Here is a 20,679-nt window from a genome sequence, read left to right as displayed (position 1 = left end):
ATGCTAAGATTTTAATAGCTGTGTGAGAACAGACAAGCACTTTCAGTTGAAAGAATAGCTGTGCTTTTATTCCCTCCTTTCACAAAGAAATAGGAAGGCAAGCATCCATCTCTCCCCTCATTAACACACAGATTCAACTTGTTCTTCTTTAATTATTTGACCCACCTGGCCTGAAGTCTTCCCTCACGGAAACTAATGGCCAATTGAAGCGCCGGTGGGCTGTCATGACACAAAGATGTGCCAACTGCAGCTGTCTTAGAAAGGAGAATAAGGCACTTGGGTGCAAAGATGACTGTCTCTTATCAGCTAGAAATGTACTCATTAGAGAATATTTCTGGTTTTAAAATATGTTATTTTTGCCACCGTCCCGACACCGTGACATTTGAGCCGTCCGCACAAAAAGATGGTGACGGTGCTGCCCCACATAACTGGCAAGATAAGGTTTTTTTTTTTTTTATCAAAAGCAAAGAATTTGTTGAATAATTAACTTGCGCATTAAGCATTTATGCTCGGGAACATGCCTTAGAAGAAGCAATGCACACAGCTTCTGTTGACACACAGATGTTTTATCCCCAGATGAGGTGGAAAAAAATGCCAACACTTTCAAGCATGAGAGCGATTCCGACACTTGTAATTCTGTCAGAGAGAGGACGATTACTTCACCTCAGGCAGGGATGATCTGCTAACTGGACAATAACCAAGAATCAGGCTGAAACGTAATGTTGCCCTGGGGCATGTGGCAGCGGTGAAGCATGAGAGGCGTCAAGAGGAGACTCAGCACAATGCTTGTGGTTGGGTAGTTATGAATGAATTTATGACATCCCTCCCCCCGCCCCCTTCAGTTTTCTCTATAAAATGCCAAGTTAAAAACAATTCAACTTGGGTTATGTTGTTTCCTGGGTTGCTTCAACATCTGTTTAAGCTCAGTGTTTTATTTTTTAATACTAAAAGGTAGGTTAAAGGGACTAACATTAAATCAAGCAAAGAGTGGTATGAAAACAAGAACTCAAAAGCAAATAGTATGCATTGTTCTTGTAGGAGAGTCTCTCTGTATGTGCCAAGCAACTGCAACTACGCCTCCGCAAAATTCTTTCTTTATTTTTAGCTAACTTATTATGAACAAACAATTGTATTTGTAGTGCAAAAATGTTTCCCTATTAAACCCTTTAAATCGTTCTTAAGAACAATTTACTCTTGATTTACTATACCTCTTCTTAAGAAGTACAGTTCCTAATGTAAGCTCACAGTTTCACCAGGTGTTTGGTAATTGTTGCTGCTGCTAGTCTGAAGGAGCTGACTGGCGAACGTGCGGCGGAGAGATGCTCTGTGAGGTGAAAGCTCGGCTGGAGACTGAAGCGCCAAGGAGGAGCTTTGTGAGAGCAAGCGTTTCAACTATTCAGGTTGCCAAGGGAGATTCAAGGATGAAAGAATCAAAGCAACACTCCAGGTATGTTTTTGATGAGAGAATAACATTATATATATATAAAAAAGTAAATCTTTCATCCACAATTTAAAAAAACCTATAAGCGCTAGTAAATTTAAAGACTAGTCAAATGAATCAATTGAGTCAATCAACATTGACTCAGCAAGACAGAGACCTGTGGCATGTATGGGAGTGGAGATTTGATTGTGGAGACATTGAGGAGCTTACAGAACCAAAGGTTAAACAACCAGAAACCACGGGGAGAACAAAAGCAGAATGCAGTGATGAGCAATGAAACCATGGAGATCAAGTATGTGGGAGGAGTGATAATAGGCAGAGAAACCAGGTGAGAACAGTCAACACAACGCAGAGCAGCTGGAGGAGAAGGCAGGGATCTGAGGGAAGGATGACTAATAGGAGAGGCTGAATGGAAACTTGTCAAACTATTTCAGACTTAAAAGTCAGGCTCACTTTTAAGAGTTAGTTCTGTCTCGAAAGTCAGAACTAATTCTGACTTAGAATCAGTGACTTAAAAGTCTAACGCAAAACGCACTTAGAATGAGACACAAGAAAGAACATAAAGTTGTAAATTTTTTTAAATATGATATATTTACTGAAGGCTATGATATTGTGAAATTTTATACTTATCCAATCCTTTAGCTAAAAGTTGCTACTAAGCTGAAAGATTTTTTTTATTTTTTTTTTATTTTTCTGTTGAAAACTGATAACGCTGAGTGTTTGGTCTAAACTACCCAACACCTGTCCAGACAGCGTCAGCCGAACATCAACCCAGAATTTGGGCTGAAGAAATAACCAAGCAGTCATTGTGTGTGTAACTTTAGCTGCTACCTCCACAGCTCATACGTGTTTGTGTGGAGTGACTCATTCACGCCTGTGGTCCAAGAAGCCTCTGAAACCCACTCATATTCTGAAAACTGTCAGCTCTCCCACCCCAACCTCTGTATTGATACGTCAAGTTTGCATGCATACAAACTAGGACTAAAAATTACTGAGTCTGTGTGATGGTGGCCCACTAAACCTGAGCTCCTCCAGCCTGAGGCTTCTGCATATTTCCTGTCGTCTGCATCAGTGACAGCCAGTCGGCTCTCCTCCGTCTCACTCTGGGAGGCCAACCTTTTAGCATTTCCAGCGATGTGCCTTGGAAATCTGTTTCCAGGGCAACTGGAGTAGCAAATACTCTCAGAGTGGCTTCTCACTGGTGTGTTCTTTGTTTATACCACACGTATATGTATCTGTGAGGATGCCTTGAATCATAGCACAAAAGGGCCAAAAGCCAAGACAAATGCATATTTCCATGATGGATGAAATAAAACTACTATAAATTCATTAACTAATTTAAAAATGTATCTGACAAAGGAAAAGAGCTAAATATGAATGAATGAATGAATGAATGAATTAATAAATGAATGAATGAATGAATGAATGAATGAATGAATGAATGAATTGACTTTATGTCAAAATCATATATCTTACATAAGGACTTAAAGATTTTAAGTTTAAAAAGTCAATTATGATAACTCAAACATGTAACATGTTGGTACTATTACAAGATCACTTTATCCTTAAATCTGCCAGAGGTATGAATAATTTTGGTCTTAACTCTGTCTGTGAGGGGTTGGGTGAGATTTCTGTGTGAATTTGCACTGAAGATCTCTCCTGTTATTGTTTTGAGACCCCTAAATGTTTTTGACCGTCAAGTAAGTTGTAATATCACAGAAAGAAAAGACAATCTGATGAAATTATTTGCATCCACTGATGCTACCCAATACAACTTGGCCCAATGTAGAAAAGTTGTTGCCCCTTATAATAAATCACGAATTAACTATAATTGATTGTGAGTGTACATTGCGTACAGTAAGATACAAGGACATACTTTTCAGTTTTAGCATTTCTGTGTATGGAATTGTTTCTATGAAGGTTTTATGTAATGTCCAATATCCTGATCATATGAATTGTTTGTTTTCATTTGCTGTAAACTGCAACAATCTAACTTAAAGGAGATACATGTGTGCAATGAATCTATATAATCTGAGTTCTACTCTTGAATTTAATGTTAGTTTTCAATCATTTTCAAGTTTAATGACATAAACCTCGATCAATGTCAGTGTGCGGAGTGAAGATGGGAGTGGGCTCCCAAGTGAAATTCTGTGGAACCTTTCGCAATCTCTGAACACTCCAATATAGGAGTGAAGAAGGAAAAAATGCACGGTTTGTAGAAAACACAGTCAAGGACGGAGTCAGAGCGCGGCCAGTCAATCCTCTGTTACAGTGAAACCCCCCTGGGAGTAATAACTCACCATTCAATCTATGCACCTTTGAAATACAAACATAAGTGAAATCGACAGAATCCCCACCCAGAATCGGCAAAAATTCTTATCTGTACTTTGACCTGATATGAAATATTCCCACAGAAAGACGTTCAGTTCTGATACGCGGATGCGCGCACCAGGAGTTCCCCTTTCAAAGCAATGACACGAGGAGGAGGGGAAAGAAATTCAGCATTTAAAAGTGCAACCGTCAATCACCGTGAAACACACGCTGGAGGCAATTTCCCATATATTCCCGGTGATTACCTCGCTCCGTTATTAGATTTATTCGAACTCAACTCACGTTCGTCACTTTTAAATGCCTTGCGCCTGCGCGTAAAGAATCCGGGAGCTGTCCAAGTGCTGAACTGAAAGAAGAAAAAGAAGAAGGGGGGAAAAAAACGAGGCGTTCCTCTCTCATTCCTTGACAGCCCCTCTCACCTGAAAACGGTTTCACTTCATAGATGCCAGCAAGCCTGGAAGCAGGTCGAAGCCTTTTTAGATCTCAATCCACCGCCTGAAGAGGAGCTGCAAGTCGACGCGTCTTGGAGTTAACATAATTTCGACGGTTCTTTTATTTTTATTATTTTTATTTCCTCCCCCCTCCCCCTCCCCCCCCCGACCCCAAGGACTGTTGTTTCTCCCCGCCTTTGCTTCGAGCAGTTTGATTTTGTGTGCTGGAGTTTTTCTGTGAAACTGAACTATGATCTTTGGCCGCTTTGAGGAATGTCTCCCGCGTTTCTGCGTGACCCGAGACAGCCCGAACGCCAACGACTTGGTCAGGAGGAGAACGCCGCTGTTCCCGTCTGGATTATGTGTTTGACTGATGTGAACCATATGGAAGAAATAGAATAGAAAAGTGAAGCACATGGGGAAACCACCGGGAATGAAACAATCCTTCTTTAAGGTTTTAGCAGCTATCTTCACATACTTCCTGGAGATGAGCAACTTCAGGTAAGAAATTAGATTTTTTTTTTGTTTGTTTGTTTGTTTGTACTGCGACTGAGTTTTATTATTATTTTTATTTTGAAGTTAAAAAAACGGCGGAATTTGAAATATTTAGACTAATTTATTTTCTTTAACCTAATTTAGCTCAACTATTTGACGAACTAAAAATGATAAAGCACAAAATAATGTTATTTGTTTAATTTGATTTTAAATTTTAAAATCTTTAGAATTGTTTTTTTTTTTGTTTGTTTGTTTGTTTTGTTTTGTTTCTTTGCTTGGTTGAAAATGAACACTGAATGTTATTTAAGCACCCAATCGTATTAATTGCTGAGCCATCGCTGCAAAATTATTGCTGCTTCCACCTGCACGTTTATGCATCTCTGTGGGATTCTCGTGTTATGAACAGATTAGTCCTGTTTTGGAAGGGAAATCACATCTGATAGCTTAATATACGTCTGTGTGCGTGTGTGTCTGCAACTCACACGTTTTCTGTGAGCGCCTCTGACTCCCAGGCAGCTCCTGGGCTACACCGATAAGGTTTAACACCTGCTTTCTGAGCTGCGACTTCTTTCTGATCAAGTGCTTTTTTTTTTTTTCTTTTCTCCCCTCCCCTTCACCATGTGTGCTTTCCAGAGCTGTGGTCGCCAAGGAGTACGATTCCAGGTCCTCATCCAACATGTCTCCATCAGACTTTCTGGACTCCTTAATGGGTCGCACGTCCGGGTACGATGCACGAATTAGACCCAATTTCAAAGGTTTGTCCGCAACCAAATGAGTCTCACCACACACGCACGCAAACACACACACATTTCACTTCCCACATTTTGAGAACTATAAATAGCCACAGAAATGCCACTGTAAGTGTAAACACTAATCTTTTTAACCAGTTGCGTACTGGATTCTATCTGTTGCCAAGGAACTGGGCTTCAAGCAACTCGGAGGCAACAATCAATCACTTCAATTAACAGTAACAGCGAGGACCCTGCTTAGATTTAATCACAGTCCACACTGTGCCACTCAATGATGGTTTTCTTATCTGAAAGCTGTCTAAAATTCAATATCCACCTTTATTAAATGTGAGATCAGAATCGGGAGCTGGAAATATCCCAGCAACACAGAAATAAGACACGTTCTCACTTCAGACAGGGATGCCGGCTAGACGATTGATGGTGCCCCAGTGGCTAGACTGCAGGCTCTGCTGCTGTTGTTGCTTTGATGCTGAGGACACACACAGCTTCTGTCATTGGAATGGTTTTGAGTGAGCAAAGGTTTCGCTTATGGGGGGCTAAGGCCCACTCTTAGCTTCTGGGGTCACCTGGGATGTTGTTTGTTACAGTCCATGGACTCCAGTAGGTAAAGCAGCTTGAAAATACAGGACGGGGAAAAGCACAACGATCCATTGTCTGTACCTCGGTTTTCTTGCAAGGTCACAGGGGACTGGTGTTTATCTCCGGCAGTCATAGGGCAAGAGGTGGTGTAGACGTGGTCACCAGCCCTTCACAGGGTCACAACAATATAGAATACATTTTTCTTGGAATTTTTACATCACAGACAAACATATAGTAGCACATTATTGAGGTGGAACTAAAATTAAACAATCCACATAGTGTAGTCCTCTTTAAAATAATAATAATAATAATAATTTTAATCCAATGCTACTTAATACAATTCAGTTCCACCGACTATCTATAGTAAATAGAGTCCACCTGCAGGCAATTTAATCTCAGCATGGATGCAGCTGTTTTGTGAAGATCTCAGAGGTTATGCAGAGAACATCTGTGAGCAACCAGCATCACAAAGAACAAGGAATATATCCGACTGCTCAGGGATAAAACTGTGAAGAAGTTCACAGCTGCAAGCTTTAAGAGTTACAATGGACTGGTTTAAATAAAAACTTTTTAATATGGCTGCTCAAAGCCCAGATTTACTTCCAATAGAGAATCTCTTAAAATTTGTTGATAACACGAACTGAGCCATAGCTATTATGCTCTGAATATGGTGGAAACATGTTCAGATCTGTTGGTGGTACAACCGAACATATACAGTTGTAAATGCAGTGAAAGTTGGTCTTGTCAAGTAATAACTCAGTTTTAGCTAAGCACTCACTAAACGATATCACACTTTTCAGATGTAAACTTGTTTGTTTTTCTTCCTGACTATTATCCACTGCAGTGTGTTTGTGTATGACATAAACTCTGAATAAAAAGAGTCAAAGTTTTTAACTGAAACAAAAACAACAAAAAAATGTGAAAGAAGGTATGAATATTTAATTCCTGTATGCCATATATTCTTTGTCTCTTAGGGGAATCTGGCACATGTCAAGATTTCTGTGACACATATGAGATGATAAGAAGAATTGTTATATTTTTAGATAGTACTGATACATAAAACATCGATTTTTGCTGATTTAACCTGGTTGTTTTAATGCTAGAAGTGAGAGCGGGGTCCTCTCTCTGTATTAAACACATAGAGCTTCACATGTTGCAGTCAGAAAGCAAGCACATCCACATTAAGCCGCTGTGCTGTAAACAGTTAGTTTTTGCTCATGAACCTGCTAGACGTACTTTGAAGAGTGTCGAACCGTGTTTCTAAAGAGGCTGACCTAGATTTCCAATGCCGAGTTTGTTATGAGGAGCTGCTGCCAGTTACCTCTTTCTGCTGTAAAAATGTGGAAACTTGACAACAAACAGAGGCAAATATTAATACAGAGAGCCATGAAATATTAATGTGGAAAACACAGGGGAAAGGCAGTAGGAAGAGCTTACAACTTCACTTATCAGCTTGGGGAGAAAGATTTGCTGTGACTCGTAATGCAAGTCTTGCAAAGATATTTTAGTTCAGGGAGCTGCAGAGAAAAACTACCTTCCCTACTGGAGTATATAGGATAGATTGCCTTATTCTGTTGTAGAGAAAATGTTTATTTGATGGTTTAGAATTGAAGCATGACCTTTCACTATCAAATACACTTGCTTTGTTAATTTATTACAAATGAACATTTTATAGTGATTTTGATATATTTGATGATTTTTTTTTCTGATCATAACCCCAACTTATATTTGCAGCACCAATGAGTACCTCAAGTATTCACTCCTCTTTCAATTTCATTTTTTTTATGCTATAACCACAAACTAAATACAATTTATCTGGATGTAACGTGACAGCATGTAGGAAAGAAAACTAGTTTGTAGTTCAAAATTTGAAACAGAAATCTAAAAAGGAATAATTAAAAATCTGGTGTGTATTCTTATTAAGCCCCCTTTCCTCTGATAGTATAACATCCTCTGCATTCAATTGCCTTCAGAAGCCACCTCATTAGCAAACAGAGTCCACCTGTTTGCATTTTCATCTCCACTTGTTGGACAGGCCCAACAAGTGAAGCATCATTCAGAGAAGCAGCCACGTGATCCACTGTAATTATGGAGGAGCTGCAGAGATCCACAGCTCAGGTGGGGAATTCTGTCAACAAGGCAGCTGCTAATCATGCCCTCAGCAAATCTGGGCCTGACGGAGGACAGGCGAGAAGAAAGGCGTTGTTTAAAGAAAGTCCTTAGAAGTCCCTTTAAGGTTTTATTTTTTTTTTCTTTTTTTTTTTTTACAAGTCAATAAAGTGGACAAAGCAAATGTTTGGAAGAGGGTTTGCTTGTGAGGTGAGACCAACACTGAACTCTGTGGCATACATGCATGCGTGATACAAACCTGTCTACCACTTCAAAGAGGTGGTATTGTGCTTTCATAGAAACATTAATTGGACAACCATGTATCAATTTCCTTTCACGTCACATCTATGTATCGATCCATTACGTAAAATCTCAACAAAATACATTGATGTTTGTGGTTATAGTGTGACAAAATGTGATAAGGGTGTGAATACTTCTGCAAGCCTCTGTATGATATAAGAACAGCTTCTTTTTCGTGTCCATGGAAATTTTGCTGCTCAGATAATTCATTCCTCAGCTGACGCACCACTCTGTGTGTTTGCATGTCTTTGACTCTGTGTGCATGAATCCTCTATTCAATGTGTTACCGACAAATTACCCCTGAAGGATTACCTCCATTAGACATCATTTCAAACATCATTAAGCCAATGCTAATAACCAAACATAACGTTAAGTTTCATTTTAATTGCTCTTGTCAAGCATTGAGCCCAAAAAGCAGATGTAGCAGTTTCACATACAACTCTTGCCACCGCAACGGATGACATACAGAAGCCTGCTTGTTGTATTGATGCATGTTTGAATACACGGCAAAGCAGCAGCCCGAAATTCACTCTCACCTCAAAGGCCCTGCTTAAACATGTGGTTAAAGGTTTTGTTTCCCCCTGTCATGTCATTGTCATTCCATTTCACAGGTCCTCCTGTAAACGTTACATGCAATATTTTTATCAACAGCTTCGGCTCTGTCACAGAGACGACGATGGTGAGTTCTTCTGGATTTTATATTGACGTCTTCCCTGTCCGATTTGTGAATGTGTTATTTATTCCTCAACCTGCAGGTCCACCAGTTAATGTTACCTGCAACATATTTATCAACAGCTTTGGTTCAATAGCAGAAACTACTATGGTGAGTGGCGTGTTGTGCAAAGCCCTGACCTCTTCTCTGGAATCCAGATTTAATCATTATGTTTTTGCCCAGTGCTCTTTTGTTTCCTACTTTAATTCATGCATCTTTTATGATCATCACTGACTCAATTGGCGGGTTAAGTATTGATTTCTGTCCCCATGTGGCCCTTTGTAAACATGTTTGCTCATGTCTGAACTCCAACCAACTCAAACAAGTAATTTAGTTTGAATGTAGTCAATAAGTAGCAGCAGGAGGTAGAGGGAATGTTAAACTTCGTACTGAAGCAGCCATTTGTCAAATGGGGAAGAACAAAAAACATAGCATCTATGAGAACATGCAAACTAATCAAGATCAAAGGACACATAATGAGAGATAATAACCACTTAGATAATAAATGGAAAATGTTAATTTGTGCAGGGAGCGGGAAGACGCGCAACTGCCAGGGAATTACACAGCCTCAGACAGGCATGGCAAATACTTGGAACCGCCAATATGCTGATGAAATGTCAAACAACATAAGGGCTTTTCATCATCATGACATATCAATTACTCTGAGCAACTGAGCTTTCTGACAGTTCATACTACTTACTGTAGTATCAGAGCTCCACTCATCCAGCTGTACTAATCCATCATTTATTTACCTTCTACAAATGCTAATTCTGACAAGAAACCAATGGAAAAAGGTCAGCTTAGGTCAAATTGTAACACTATCTGATCAAGAGACGACATGTTTGGATGATTAAGACTCTATGGGCACCTCGATGATGGATGTTCTGATGCAAAACATGTTTTTAGAGTTATGCTCACTCACCGACCTTTCCGTTAATCGTCCAGTGTTGTGTTGCGACGTTGCAAAACTGTGTTTGATGAGAGGAAAATAGTGTAAGTTTCGAAGCTTCACTAAATTAAAATGTGTGCTTGTTAATGTGGAAATTATTTTATGATTTATTTTGCTGCTTGATGATGAATGATAAATGATGACATATCTGCCAACTTTGCATGAATCTTATGATAATATTGAGCTTTCAGTGCAATGTTTAATCTGTTCTTTATTCTGACTGGGATCATTATCCATGGGTTCACAAGTTGAATTTATTGAGGGCTTTGTCTAAGCCATATATGGTAGACTGAAACATAAAAACACACTGCTGTTCATATCTGGTAAATTATTGCCCCTCAACAACATGAGTATTGTTGTCATCAGCAAGTTGTATAATTTTATCTGTATCTTTCAATATTCTTGAAGATTAAACTGCAGTCAGGCGGACCGGTCTTTCTAGTAGAAATGGTGAACCTAATTTATTTCGGTTGATATTGTGGCACAGAATAAGGTTTTAAGCATCGTCTACAAACTGTTAAAAAGATTGAAGTTCTGTTCTCTCCTCAAATATATTGCTAGTCCTTTTTACAAACATCTGTTTGTTTGGGACCATTGTCTTGTTAGAATATCTCCTGATGTCCAAAGTTCAACCAACTGACTGTTCATTTAAAGTCTAGTTGAGGAATCTGGAGATAATTTTCCTTCTTTCCTATTCCATTCACTTTGAATGATGAACTAGTTCCACTGGTTTCAGTCAGCCTCTCATTTGACCCAAAAATTGTTGTTTTTTTTCCGGAACGCATCTGTTTTGTCCACGATGGCATAAAACATTTGAGCCTTTTTGGTTTATGAGCTATTCCACAACACCTCAAACAAATTTGTTTAATATTTGGGTAATTTTTCCGATTTGATTCAGCTTGGTACATCCAAATGACATATCCAAATTACAAACAGCTTCCAAAAAGAATTTCTAAATTTCCAATTTTCCTTCATAATTAAGCTACCCCTTCCGTAGATTTTCCATTTGTTATTTTCATTGGAGTAACCAGTATTTTTTACCGTACCAGTGAGGAAATATCTGCGGCTTCCGACCGTGGTCGCTAACTAAATAAAGGATTCAGTGAATGCACATAAATATATTTTAAAATATTTAACCTGGGTAGATTAGAGAAAATGACTTGTAAATTTAAACTTGTGAACCCAAACATCATGTTTCACAGGAATGATTCCACCCTGGAAAATGATCCAAATAGATCATTTTCTATTATAGTATGTAAACTTTCAAACAATATATTGATGTGTGCTTTGAGTATTTGTACATTTTAAATTAAGCTCCCCAGTTTGTGATGTAAATGTGGACAGAGTGTGTTAATCTACATATTACATAGCTTAAGTGATGCATAACCTTTGGTGTAATTTCCTGCTTTCTTGATAAATTGCCTTATTTATCAGCGATAGAAACATATTTTCATGCATCTGAAAATAGAATTACTGTAACTATTATTAAGTTATTATCGTTATTATCATTTTCTAAATGAAAAAGAGGCACATTAAAACAAGATAATGTGCGACTGGTATTACCATCGCCAGCATGCATTTCTCTCAGCACCAAATTGCTCCGCAGCAAATATGCAAAGCTGCTTGTGGTCTCTGCAGGATTACAGAGTGAACATCTTCCTGAGGCAGAAGTGGAATGACCCACGGCTGGCGTATAGTAAATACCCAGACTCCTCGCTCGACCTGGACCCTTCCATGCTGGACTCCATATGGAAGCCAGATCTTTTCTTTGCCAACGAGAAGGGGGCCAACTTCCACGACGTCACCACGGACAACAAGCTGCTGCGCATCTTCAAGGATGGAAATGTGCTTTACAGCATCAGGTGAAGTTGAGCAATTTTAAATATCAGAGCTGTAAAAAGGTATTCTGCATCGCTTTACACATGTACACACACACACTTTGACTTTTCATATTTTGCTGTGTTTACACTTCAGTGAGTTTTATTTGGATTTTATGTGATAAATCAACCAACTCAAGACTTGAGGCTGGAGAATAGCTCAGTCAACATCCAAATAATGTGCGGCAAGACATAAACACTGATGTTCACAGACTCTCTCTATGAACTTTGAAAGGCTGGAGTTATTTTGCAAAGGAAGATGCTTCTGAATGCTGGTGACGATATAAACTTGCAAGTTGAACTGATCGGAAAGCTGGATGTAGAGAGGGAGTCTAAATGTAAATACAAAAAATATATATTTTTGATTTGTATTTATGAAAAACATAGAAGTCATTATACATGTTCCTTCCATTGCACATTTATAATACACTTAATGTGGGCAATCATAATCATAAAATACCAACAAATAGTGTTGAAGTTTGTAGTTTGAATGTAACAAAATGTGGAAAAGTTTAAAGGATGTGAAAACCTGCAAGTCACATGAAGCCCTCTCTACCTTAGAACAGAATCTACTGAGTTAAAGTATATAGCTGTTTTATTCAGACATTATTACATATTTCTGCGTATTTCAACCTCTTATTCCCAAGAGCTGATGAACTGTTAGCAGTTACAACTAATTTAAGTTTTAGCTGGAGTTTCAGAGTTCTGAGTGAAATAATGAACGATCCAATCCCTTATAAACCAAAACCTCCACAGCGTGCATTCCACCAGAAGACATTCAGTTACTGCTTTTCTTGAATGTCCTCAGACTTCAAAGACTCTAGATGTAAAGCATGTCATTTTAAATTGATCTTATCTGTTATGTTCACTTCTTTGAAATACTCTAATATGTTGAACATCAGTGGATTTCTAAGGCTGTTTTTATTCATATTATTCTTTCATTGAAAAGAGCTCAGATTGAAAAAGGCAAGCTCATCTCAGGGGCTTTGGATGGAAATCTAAAAGAAAAGAAAGAAGTTTTTTTTTTTTTTTCCCTTTATTTTCTCCTCTATGCACAGCATAGCTTAGAGACTACACTGTGTGTGTGTGACATTTATAGGGTCTTCTCGGCTTTAACTGTAAACATAGTCCAGGTACAAGACTTGAAAACAGGTTACCTCTTATTTCAATACAACCTCTGTCACGTGCACCATTCAATTTCTTTCAGCAGAGATGCAATGGAACATAGATCAATTTTGAGTCCATTTGGCGAGCAGCTCAGGGCTGAGTGGTGCACAGGTGCAGCGGTAGAGTAGGTGAATGAGAGAAATGAAAGGTGGTTAACCACACTCTTCAGTCGGGTGGGGCGGGGAGAAATGACAGAGCGGGCAGACTGCCGACCACAATGCATCACTGAAACAATAAGTTGCAGTAATGAAAGTGTGATGGGAACCCGTCGAAGGGAATCCTACGAGATACAACGGAGGTTCTCACCAGACCCAATACAGAGATTGCAAAAAAAAAAAGTGTACGGACAGAAACGTGATTCTTCAATCTATTGTCAAATCATGTGTTGAGGCCCCAGTTCAAGGTTTCATAAACATATTGGGCCGGACCCGCCTTGTTTTATAATACGTCCTTCTCTTATATCACAGGTTGACTCTCATTCTGTCCTGTCCGATGGATCTGAAAAACTTTCCCATGGACGTTCAAACTTGTACGATGCAGCTGGAAAGTTGTGAGCATTTGATGTTTCTCTTATGTTTTTTTTTTGTTTGTTTTCTGGACTCTTCTGATGGATAATCTGCTCTTTATCTATACTCCTCCCATCATTTATTACCTTCAGTTGGCTACACCATGAATGACCTAATTTTTGAGTGGCTGGAGAACGGCGCAGTGCAGGTGTCAGAGGGACTCACCCTGCCTCAGTTCATTATGAAGGAGGAGAAAGAGCTGGGCTACTGCACTAAGCATTACAACACTGGTCAGAAAACAACTAAGTACACTCTGTCTAATTAACCTAGCCTCTCTGAATTGCATTTGTCTAATCGAATTACATTTGTTCCCACGCTGCAGGTAAATTCACCTGCATCGAAGTTAAATTTCACCTGGAACGACAGATGGGCTACTACCTGATCCAGATGTACATTCCGTCACTTCTCATTGTCATCCTCTCATGGGTGTCTTTTTGGATAAATATGGATGCTGCTCCTGCAAGAGTTGCATTGGGCATCACCACTGTGCTTACGATGACCACTCAAAGCTCTGGCTCTCGAGCTTCTCTTCCAAAGGTACAATTATATTTTTCTCTCTGACCATAACAAGTAATATGCAGGATGGCAGATCTTTTATTTTAGTGCAAAGTGTCACTCAGAGGTACATAAATGTTTCCAGCAGAACATCTGGCTGTAGTACATCGTCTTCCTTTCATACTCCTAAAACTCCTTACCTTGTATTTAGATCCATTCATCTCAAGAAAAGCATCCCCGTAGCATGATACTGCCATCACTATGTTTCATGGTGGGGATAATGTGTTCAAGTTAATGGACAGTGTTTACGTTTCGCCACATTTAAGGCCGAAAGGTTGCGTTTGGATGTCTTTCGACTAGCGCATGTTCTACTTGCTTGCTGTTCTCCCTACGTGGCTTGTGGCAGAGGCGGACTTCTTGCTTTATTTTTACCACTTCTCTGCAAAAGCCAATTTTGTGCACTTCACAAGCGATAGTTGTATATGAACTGATTTCTAACCCCCACACTTGCCCCTCTGAGGATCTTTGCAGCTCTTCTAGAGTTGGCCTCTTGATTGCTTGTCTGATTATCTCCTCTCCTTGTCTGACTTGTCAATAGAAGAAGCTGAATACATAGTCTCGTGGAAAGATTTGAACACATCATGAAATAATGGTTTGTCTAAAAGGAGAGAGAAGGAAAATTGAAGAAGTGAAAGTCTAATTTGTACCCTCAGTGCATGTGCTTAAAAAATAATTGAAGATTATTGATGGTTAGATCGCTGAAAAGTCAAAGTAATGTGACAGTCATGGTCGTGATAAGCATATGGAAACCTTTCCAGGGTGTTTATGTCACTGAATTTTATCAATCAAGCAACACTTATGTTTAATGAGTGTTCTGATTTTACAAAAAATATGTGAGTAAGTAAACATTTTTTATATAGTATCTTTCAATACAAACCTCACAAAAGGCTTCAACAAAAAAAAAAAAAAGCATGGAGTTGCTGCATGTGAACTTAAGTCTGCAATGAATAGATGAGTTGCACTCACCACATTTTGTCTTTATTTTAAGTGAATGTTGATGGCACTTAAAACTATGGCAGCAATGTTTCAGAAGAGAAGCTCTCACTCAACTCAAACACAAACACAAATACAACCACAATGACACAATAAAATAACAAATAAATGTATATTGTATTCAAATGACACGGCTGTCGTTAATCAGAAGCAAGACTACAATGATTGTACTCCTCATTCAATGTACCCTGAAGTCAACATCACAATTGGTTTTGCATGATTGTCACAGAGACCATGTATGCATTACAAACAGCACAGCAACACTGCAAACGCCTATTTTCAATTATGGAAAACAGGCAACACACTCACTGTGAAGAGTCCTCTGGCACACTGAGTTGGATCTCAGCGATCAATCAATCTCATCATTATCAAAGGCTACAGTCGGCGTCATGAAAGACACAGAAAACACAGACGTGCTGATAAATATTTCAAGAGGAGCTTTTGAGAGCTTTGACTCGTGGAAACAATAACTCAGTGTGCCTTTAAGGGTCCTTGGATTTCTGAGTTGCTTTCTGAACAAGCCGTTTGGTGTGATGCACAGGCGAGGTCTCAGGGATGGGAAGGAAAAACTGCAAACTTCATGCTCGACTTTCCAAAAATTACAGATCAAAACCAGCATTAGAGGTATAACTGATTATTTTTCTATTGTTATGTGCCAGTCTAACAGTGACATTAACAGCAACCAGGCAACACTTCCAAGCAAACACTTTCGATACCTACACTTACTTATTTTTATTTGAATGACACATTTAGCCAACAAAATGTGTAAGAAACTTTGCAGCGCATGAAGTGAATAAATATAGGAAACTCTGATTTAAGTTTCATAGCTGGATCACATTTTAAAGTGAAATCAAAAATTCATACTGCATTTGATTTGAGAGTCGATGCTGTCACCTTGTTGGGACTAACAAAGAAATTCTGTTTTGTCTCTCAGGTCTCGTACGTGAAAGCCATTGATATCTGGATGGCTGTGTGTCTGCTCTTTGTATTTGCTGCATTGCTAGAATATGCTGGGGTTAATTTTGTCTCCAGGCAACAGAAAGAGTTCCTCCGCCTGAGGCGAAGACAAAGAAGGAATCACAAGGTAAGGTTTCAAAGATTTCACAAGGCTGCTGTTTGCATAGGACACTTTTAGAGCACACCAGTGTGACTTTGTGGCTCAGTTTTCTTTTCCATCTACATACCGAAATCACCTTCAAAAAGTAAGAAAAAGTATTTCGAAAGCAGGTGCAACACGACCGCAGGATTTGTATGTGCACCTGAAAGAGCAGGCCAATCCCATTTAGCTACAAAAAGAAGAGGTCTATGTAGCACAAAAAGGTACAAATTTACCAGACAATATACCAACAACCAGGTTAGCACCCTGGCTCTACATGGAAATTAATGGCCCAAAAATGTGACGTATGTGCAGATCAGACCTTTTGAATAAATCACAAAACATAATCCTTGAATAAGGCTACACATTTGTTAGTCTAATTAGCAGTTTATCTTCAAGCATATCACTCTAATCTGAAGTTTGTAACTTAAGATATCAGTTTTAGCTTTAGTTCAGTTAGCACAACCAACTTTAGATCTGGCATCCTTCTTTATTCGGCTTTTTCTGTGAAATATTTCATATTATTGGAATTAATGCATACATTTTGATTTTTCCAGATACAGAGTTTTTCACCTGAGAATATTTTTAGAATTCTATGACAAAAAAGTGTATCAGAAATTATTTGTGTTAATACATCTTGAGTAAATTATGCTTGAAATTGAATGTTTTTCTTTGTGAAGTAAATAAAAAGCGATTTGCAAGGTTAGGTAAAGGTTGAGCAATAGGGGGCGCTAATAACAGGAAATAAATATAAGCAAAAGCAACATCAAACTTTTAGAGTTAGAAAGTTGGAAACTTCTAAGCCTCAGACATTTTAAAGAACTTACTGCAAAATAAACTTAAACTGACTTTAGTTTAGCTAAGAATTATTTAAACACGTAGTGGCACTCCTATACCAGAGAGGTTATGACATTCAGCCCAAGATAGCTAGACATTATTAAGCATAAATAAGAGTTATGTCAAAGTTTACTTTGCTGTAATGAAGCATTACTGTGAACTCTATACCCTTATACACCCCTATGCCACATTCAAAACTCGATAAGTGATAAATTAAAATCAGTGTATTTATTGGGTGTCTAGTTCACACAGACGTTCAAATATTAATCAAAATGACATCATAAAACTTTTAATTTCTCTATGAAAGAGGGTTGTAAAGTAAACACTGAGCATATGCAATTACTAGAAAGCTACTGACATGCCCTTCAGCGTCCATTCTGCACTTTAGTACAACTGTAGAAAGTTGCAGGTAAATGTGAAATGGGAGATGCGTTGCACTAATATTGTTTGGTTGAAATTAAGATTCAACCCCTGCAGCAGTCATACCATTGCTTTTTCATTAAAGTGCATCTGGTTATCCTGTGAATTCTAATTAATTTAGAAGAGTTTGTAATATCTTGTGATTAACATTCATGTATAATCACTGTATTACAGAAATGCGTGCCTCTGGCCACTGAAACGCAAAGCGTGACACTTGAGCCGTACATACAGCCATCATCCACATATTCCCTTGTTTTTCAGGAGGATGAAGGCCGCTTTAATTTAACTGGGTACAACATGAGCCAGTGCATGCCAACAAAGGATGGCTCGGCTGTTAAGAATGCGGTTCCCGCCACGAACCCCCAGCCTTCAACTCCAAAGGACATAGACGCTATGAGGAAAAAGTTTGTGGACAGAGCCAAGCGGATAGACACAATCTCCAGGGCGGCCTTCCCGCTGGCTTTTCTGATCTTCAACGTCTTCTACTGGATCACATATAAGATCATCCGACACGAAGACGTTCACAAACAGTAATGGCTTAACCCTCTGCTGATAACGTTTTATCTTCCCATTTCTCAAATTGAGAAATGCTCGGGAAACCGTGTGCCGAGAGGCACCACGGCGACAATGGAGACGCTTTTTCAGGGATAATGTACAATGTTCATGCGTCATAAAGATCAAATACTATTGTATCTGGTGAGGTGAAGGTTCTTGAAAATAAGATGCTTTGTTTGTTCTTGTACTGCTCCATAATATCTGATGCAGACTTAGTTCGCTGCTGGAGAAGATGGACCAAAACCCCCTTGAATCGCCCAGCCCAGGCATCTCTACAACGAAGGAAACATTCCATGGGTTTGTGACTGTAGCTAGCTTAGATCTTCAAAGACTTTTTTGATGCAAAATTTCTTATCGAGGATGTTCAAACTGTTTTATAGTGTAGTATTGTTTTTTGGCACTTCTTCCTCTCTGTCTAAAATAAGTTCTAAGCAAGCAGAGCATGTATAGATGTATTAAATATTAAGGAGCTGCACATGTCTCAGGTACGGCTGTGAAGGAAGGAGATGGAAATCTGGGGAAGGAGCCTGGAGATTCCATTTTTATGAAATACCTGAAGCCTTAGATATTTGATTTGGTTTGGATGAAGTGCTATGCTCTTGTATTTTTTTTCCACGCTTCTATCTAACAAGTATTCACGGATAACTGATGTCACACAAAGTTGTGAATTTTGTTCACGTGTTTTTAATTTCTGCCTTCCATTTTTGAAGTGATTTATTAAATAAGCTGTCACAGGCTGACTTTTAAACAAATGTATAACTGGGCAAGCAAACTCTGATTGTACATTATTCTGTGTTGTCATATGCATATTTATTTATACCCCAGGTAATTACTCCAGGTATATTTCGTACTCTGTTTTGTAGATTTAGCTAAATGAAATATTTATTGTAATGACTCAAAGGTTATGTTTATAAAATTGATATCTTTGTGTAAACTTATTCAGCTTCCACTGCAGACTATTTCCTTCACTTTGAGTATTCATGGATGCAATCAGCAGTGAAGAACAAGTCTTCATTCAACATTCATAGTACAGAGCAGCTAATGGCAATTGCACTCCTGGGAAATATCTTTTCTTAAACGCTATTCATGAAGAAATACGATTTACTGGCTTGTATATCAATAAAACTGACTGTGCATCATGTTTACCTTATCCTCTCCTGAAATGTATAAGAAAGTACTAGAGTAGTTCAAAATTTTGAACATGAGGTTCTGTTAAATGTGGCCAGTTGGTAGCACTGTTGGCTTGTAACAAGAAGGTCCTGTTTGAATCCCGACCTTGGATCTTTGTGCATGGGGTTTGCATGTTCTCCCCATGCATGCATGGGTTTCTCTGGGTACTCCAGCTTCCTATCACAGTCTAAAAACATTATTTTTAGGTCAGTTGCCCTTAAGTATGAAAGTGGATCAAAGTGACCCTGATAGTAGTTGCTATTTGTTGCAGACATATACCATATTTTCTTACAGAAGACTACGACAAGAATATAGAAAATCACTGTAAATCAACAGTTGGCAAAGTGGGTGCAGAAAGTACAATTTGATGTAGTGTTGATATTAAACATCCATCGATAGATTTTCCCATTTTGTTCTCGAAAAGTCCAAAGTCCAAAAGTCCAAAGCAATCAAAAATTAAAAAGTACAAAATATCAAGGCAAAAATCGCCAACATACTCAGAGCATGTACAGTCAGTGGGAGAAATAATTATTTGATCCCCTGCTGAATCTGAAAGTTCCTTACAATTAAATTAACTATGTCTATTTATAAAGCAAGATCAGTAGAGATGCACTGCCTCCTATCCTAGTCCATTTCAGTGTAAATAACTGCCCAAAGCAAACAGCAAACATTCACTTAAAAAAATGTTAGCATAAACGGCCATAAGTGTAGAGACTGGAGTTGTTTTAAGATGGTAGAACTTTAGTCATTTTAGTCTGTTGTTTCCAGCCTGTAGGGGCCAAATGAAAATGCTGGGAGATTTATACGGCATGTGAATTATTAACTACTAAACTTTAAAAATTACAAACAAGTTTAGTAATTATTAATGTTTGGTCATAAAGGCAAGGTAGAGAATCATGTCATGGAATATGGGAAAGGCTTTCCTCTCTTCTCCGGGCCAATAAGTCAGGGTGACGATGTGAGTGATGGATCACTGGGTGGCCTCGGGTGATGAAGATGCGATCTGACAGCGGGTATCCAAAGAACGTGTGACGATAATGGACTTCACACTGCAGTTTAAAGATTCTGTCACTTTGTGTTTGACTGCTGCCTGACTGGCAAATCGAGAAGAGGAAACAATGGAGAAATGCCCTCAATGATTCATATTACCCATACCATGTGTTCAGAAAAGGCGTTTGCTCAATCTGAAGGGTGTGGAATAATTCAACTGAGACTCATAAATGTGGTGAATTACTAAACAAAGAGTAAATATGCATCGTGCTTAACATATTTTTTTTTTTTTTGGGGGGGGGGGGGGGGGGGGTAAAAATCATGAAAAAATCAAAAAGATAGGGATTCCTTTTTTTT

At 38.7% G+C, this 20,679-nt stretch overlaps 1 protein-coding gene across 6 annotated transcripts; it reads left to right on the top strand.

The window, feature by feature from the left end:
- Positions 1-3,939: 3,939 nt before the first annotated feature.
- Positions 3,940-19,303, top strand: LOC106942881 (glycine receptor subunit alpha-2-like). 6 transcript variants are annotated; one of them, XM_015026225.1, is made up of 9 exons: positions 3,940-4,704; positions 5,332-5,453; positions 9,047-9,258; positions 11,735-11,958; positions 13,608-13,690; positions 13,799-13,936; positions 14,029-14,243; positions 16,189-16,338; positions 17,869-19,303. In XM_015026225.1, exons 1-9 carry the CDS (start codon positions 4,619-4,621, stop codon positions 18,139-18,141), a joined length of 1,503 nt encoding a protein of 500 aa, XP_014881711.1. In that variant the 5' UTR covers positions 3,940-4,618; the 3' UTR covers positions 18,142-19,303. The 6 variants fall into 6 exon arrangements, with proteins under 6 accessions (XP_014881711.1, XP_014881713.1, XP_014881712.1 ...); XM_015026227.1 differs by having other exon boundaries at positions 3,941-4,704; positions 9,047-9,114; XM_015026226.1 differs by having other exon boundaries at positions 3,942-4,704; positions 9,191-9,258.
- The last annotated feature ends 1,376 nt before the right edge of the window (positions 19,304-20,679 follow it).

This window comes from Poecilia latipinna, unplaced genomic scaffold, assembly GCF_001443285.1.
Source record: "Poecilia latipinna isolate Pla-1442-1.1 unplaced genomic scaffold, P_latipinna-1.0 Scaffold4639, whole genome shotgun sequence".
NCBI classification, from domain to species: Eukaryota; Metazoa; Chordata; class Actinopteri; order Cyprinodontiformes; family Poeciliidae; genus Poecilia; species Poecilia latipinna.
Note: the sequence above shows the minus strand (reverse complement) of the source record. Positions and strands in the feature narration are given on the sequence as shown.

What these genes read in the sequence shown, in the direction of transcription:
- LOC106942881 (XM_015026225.1), top strand. Translation starts at nt 4,619, where the DNA reads ATGGGGAAACCACCGGGAATGAAACAATCCTTCTTTAAGGTTTTAGCA. An exon ending in AATGTGCTTTACAGCATCAG is followed by an intron (nt 11,959 to 13,607) that starts GTGAAGTTGAGC and finishes CTTATATCACAG; the next exon opens with GTTGACTCTCATTCTGTCCT. An exon ending in GACAAAGAAGGAATCACAAG is followed by an intron (nt 16,339 to 17,868) that starts GTAAGGTTTCAA and finishes CTTGTTTTTCAG; the next exon opens with GAGGATGAAGGCCGCTTTAA.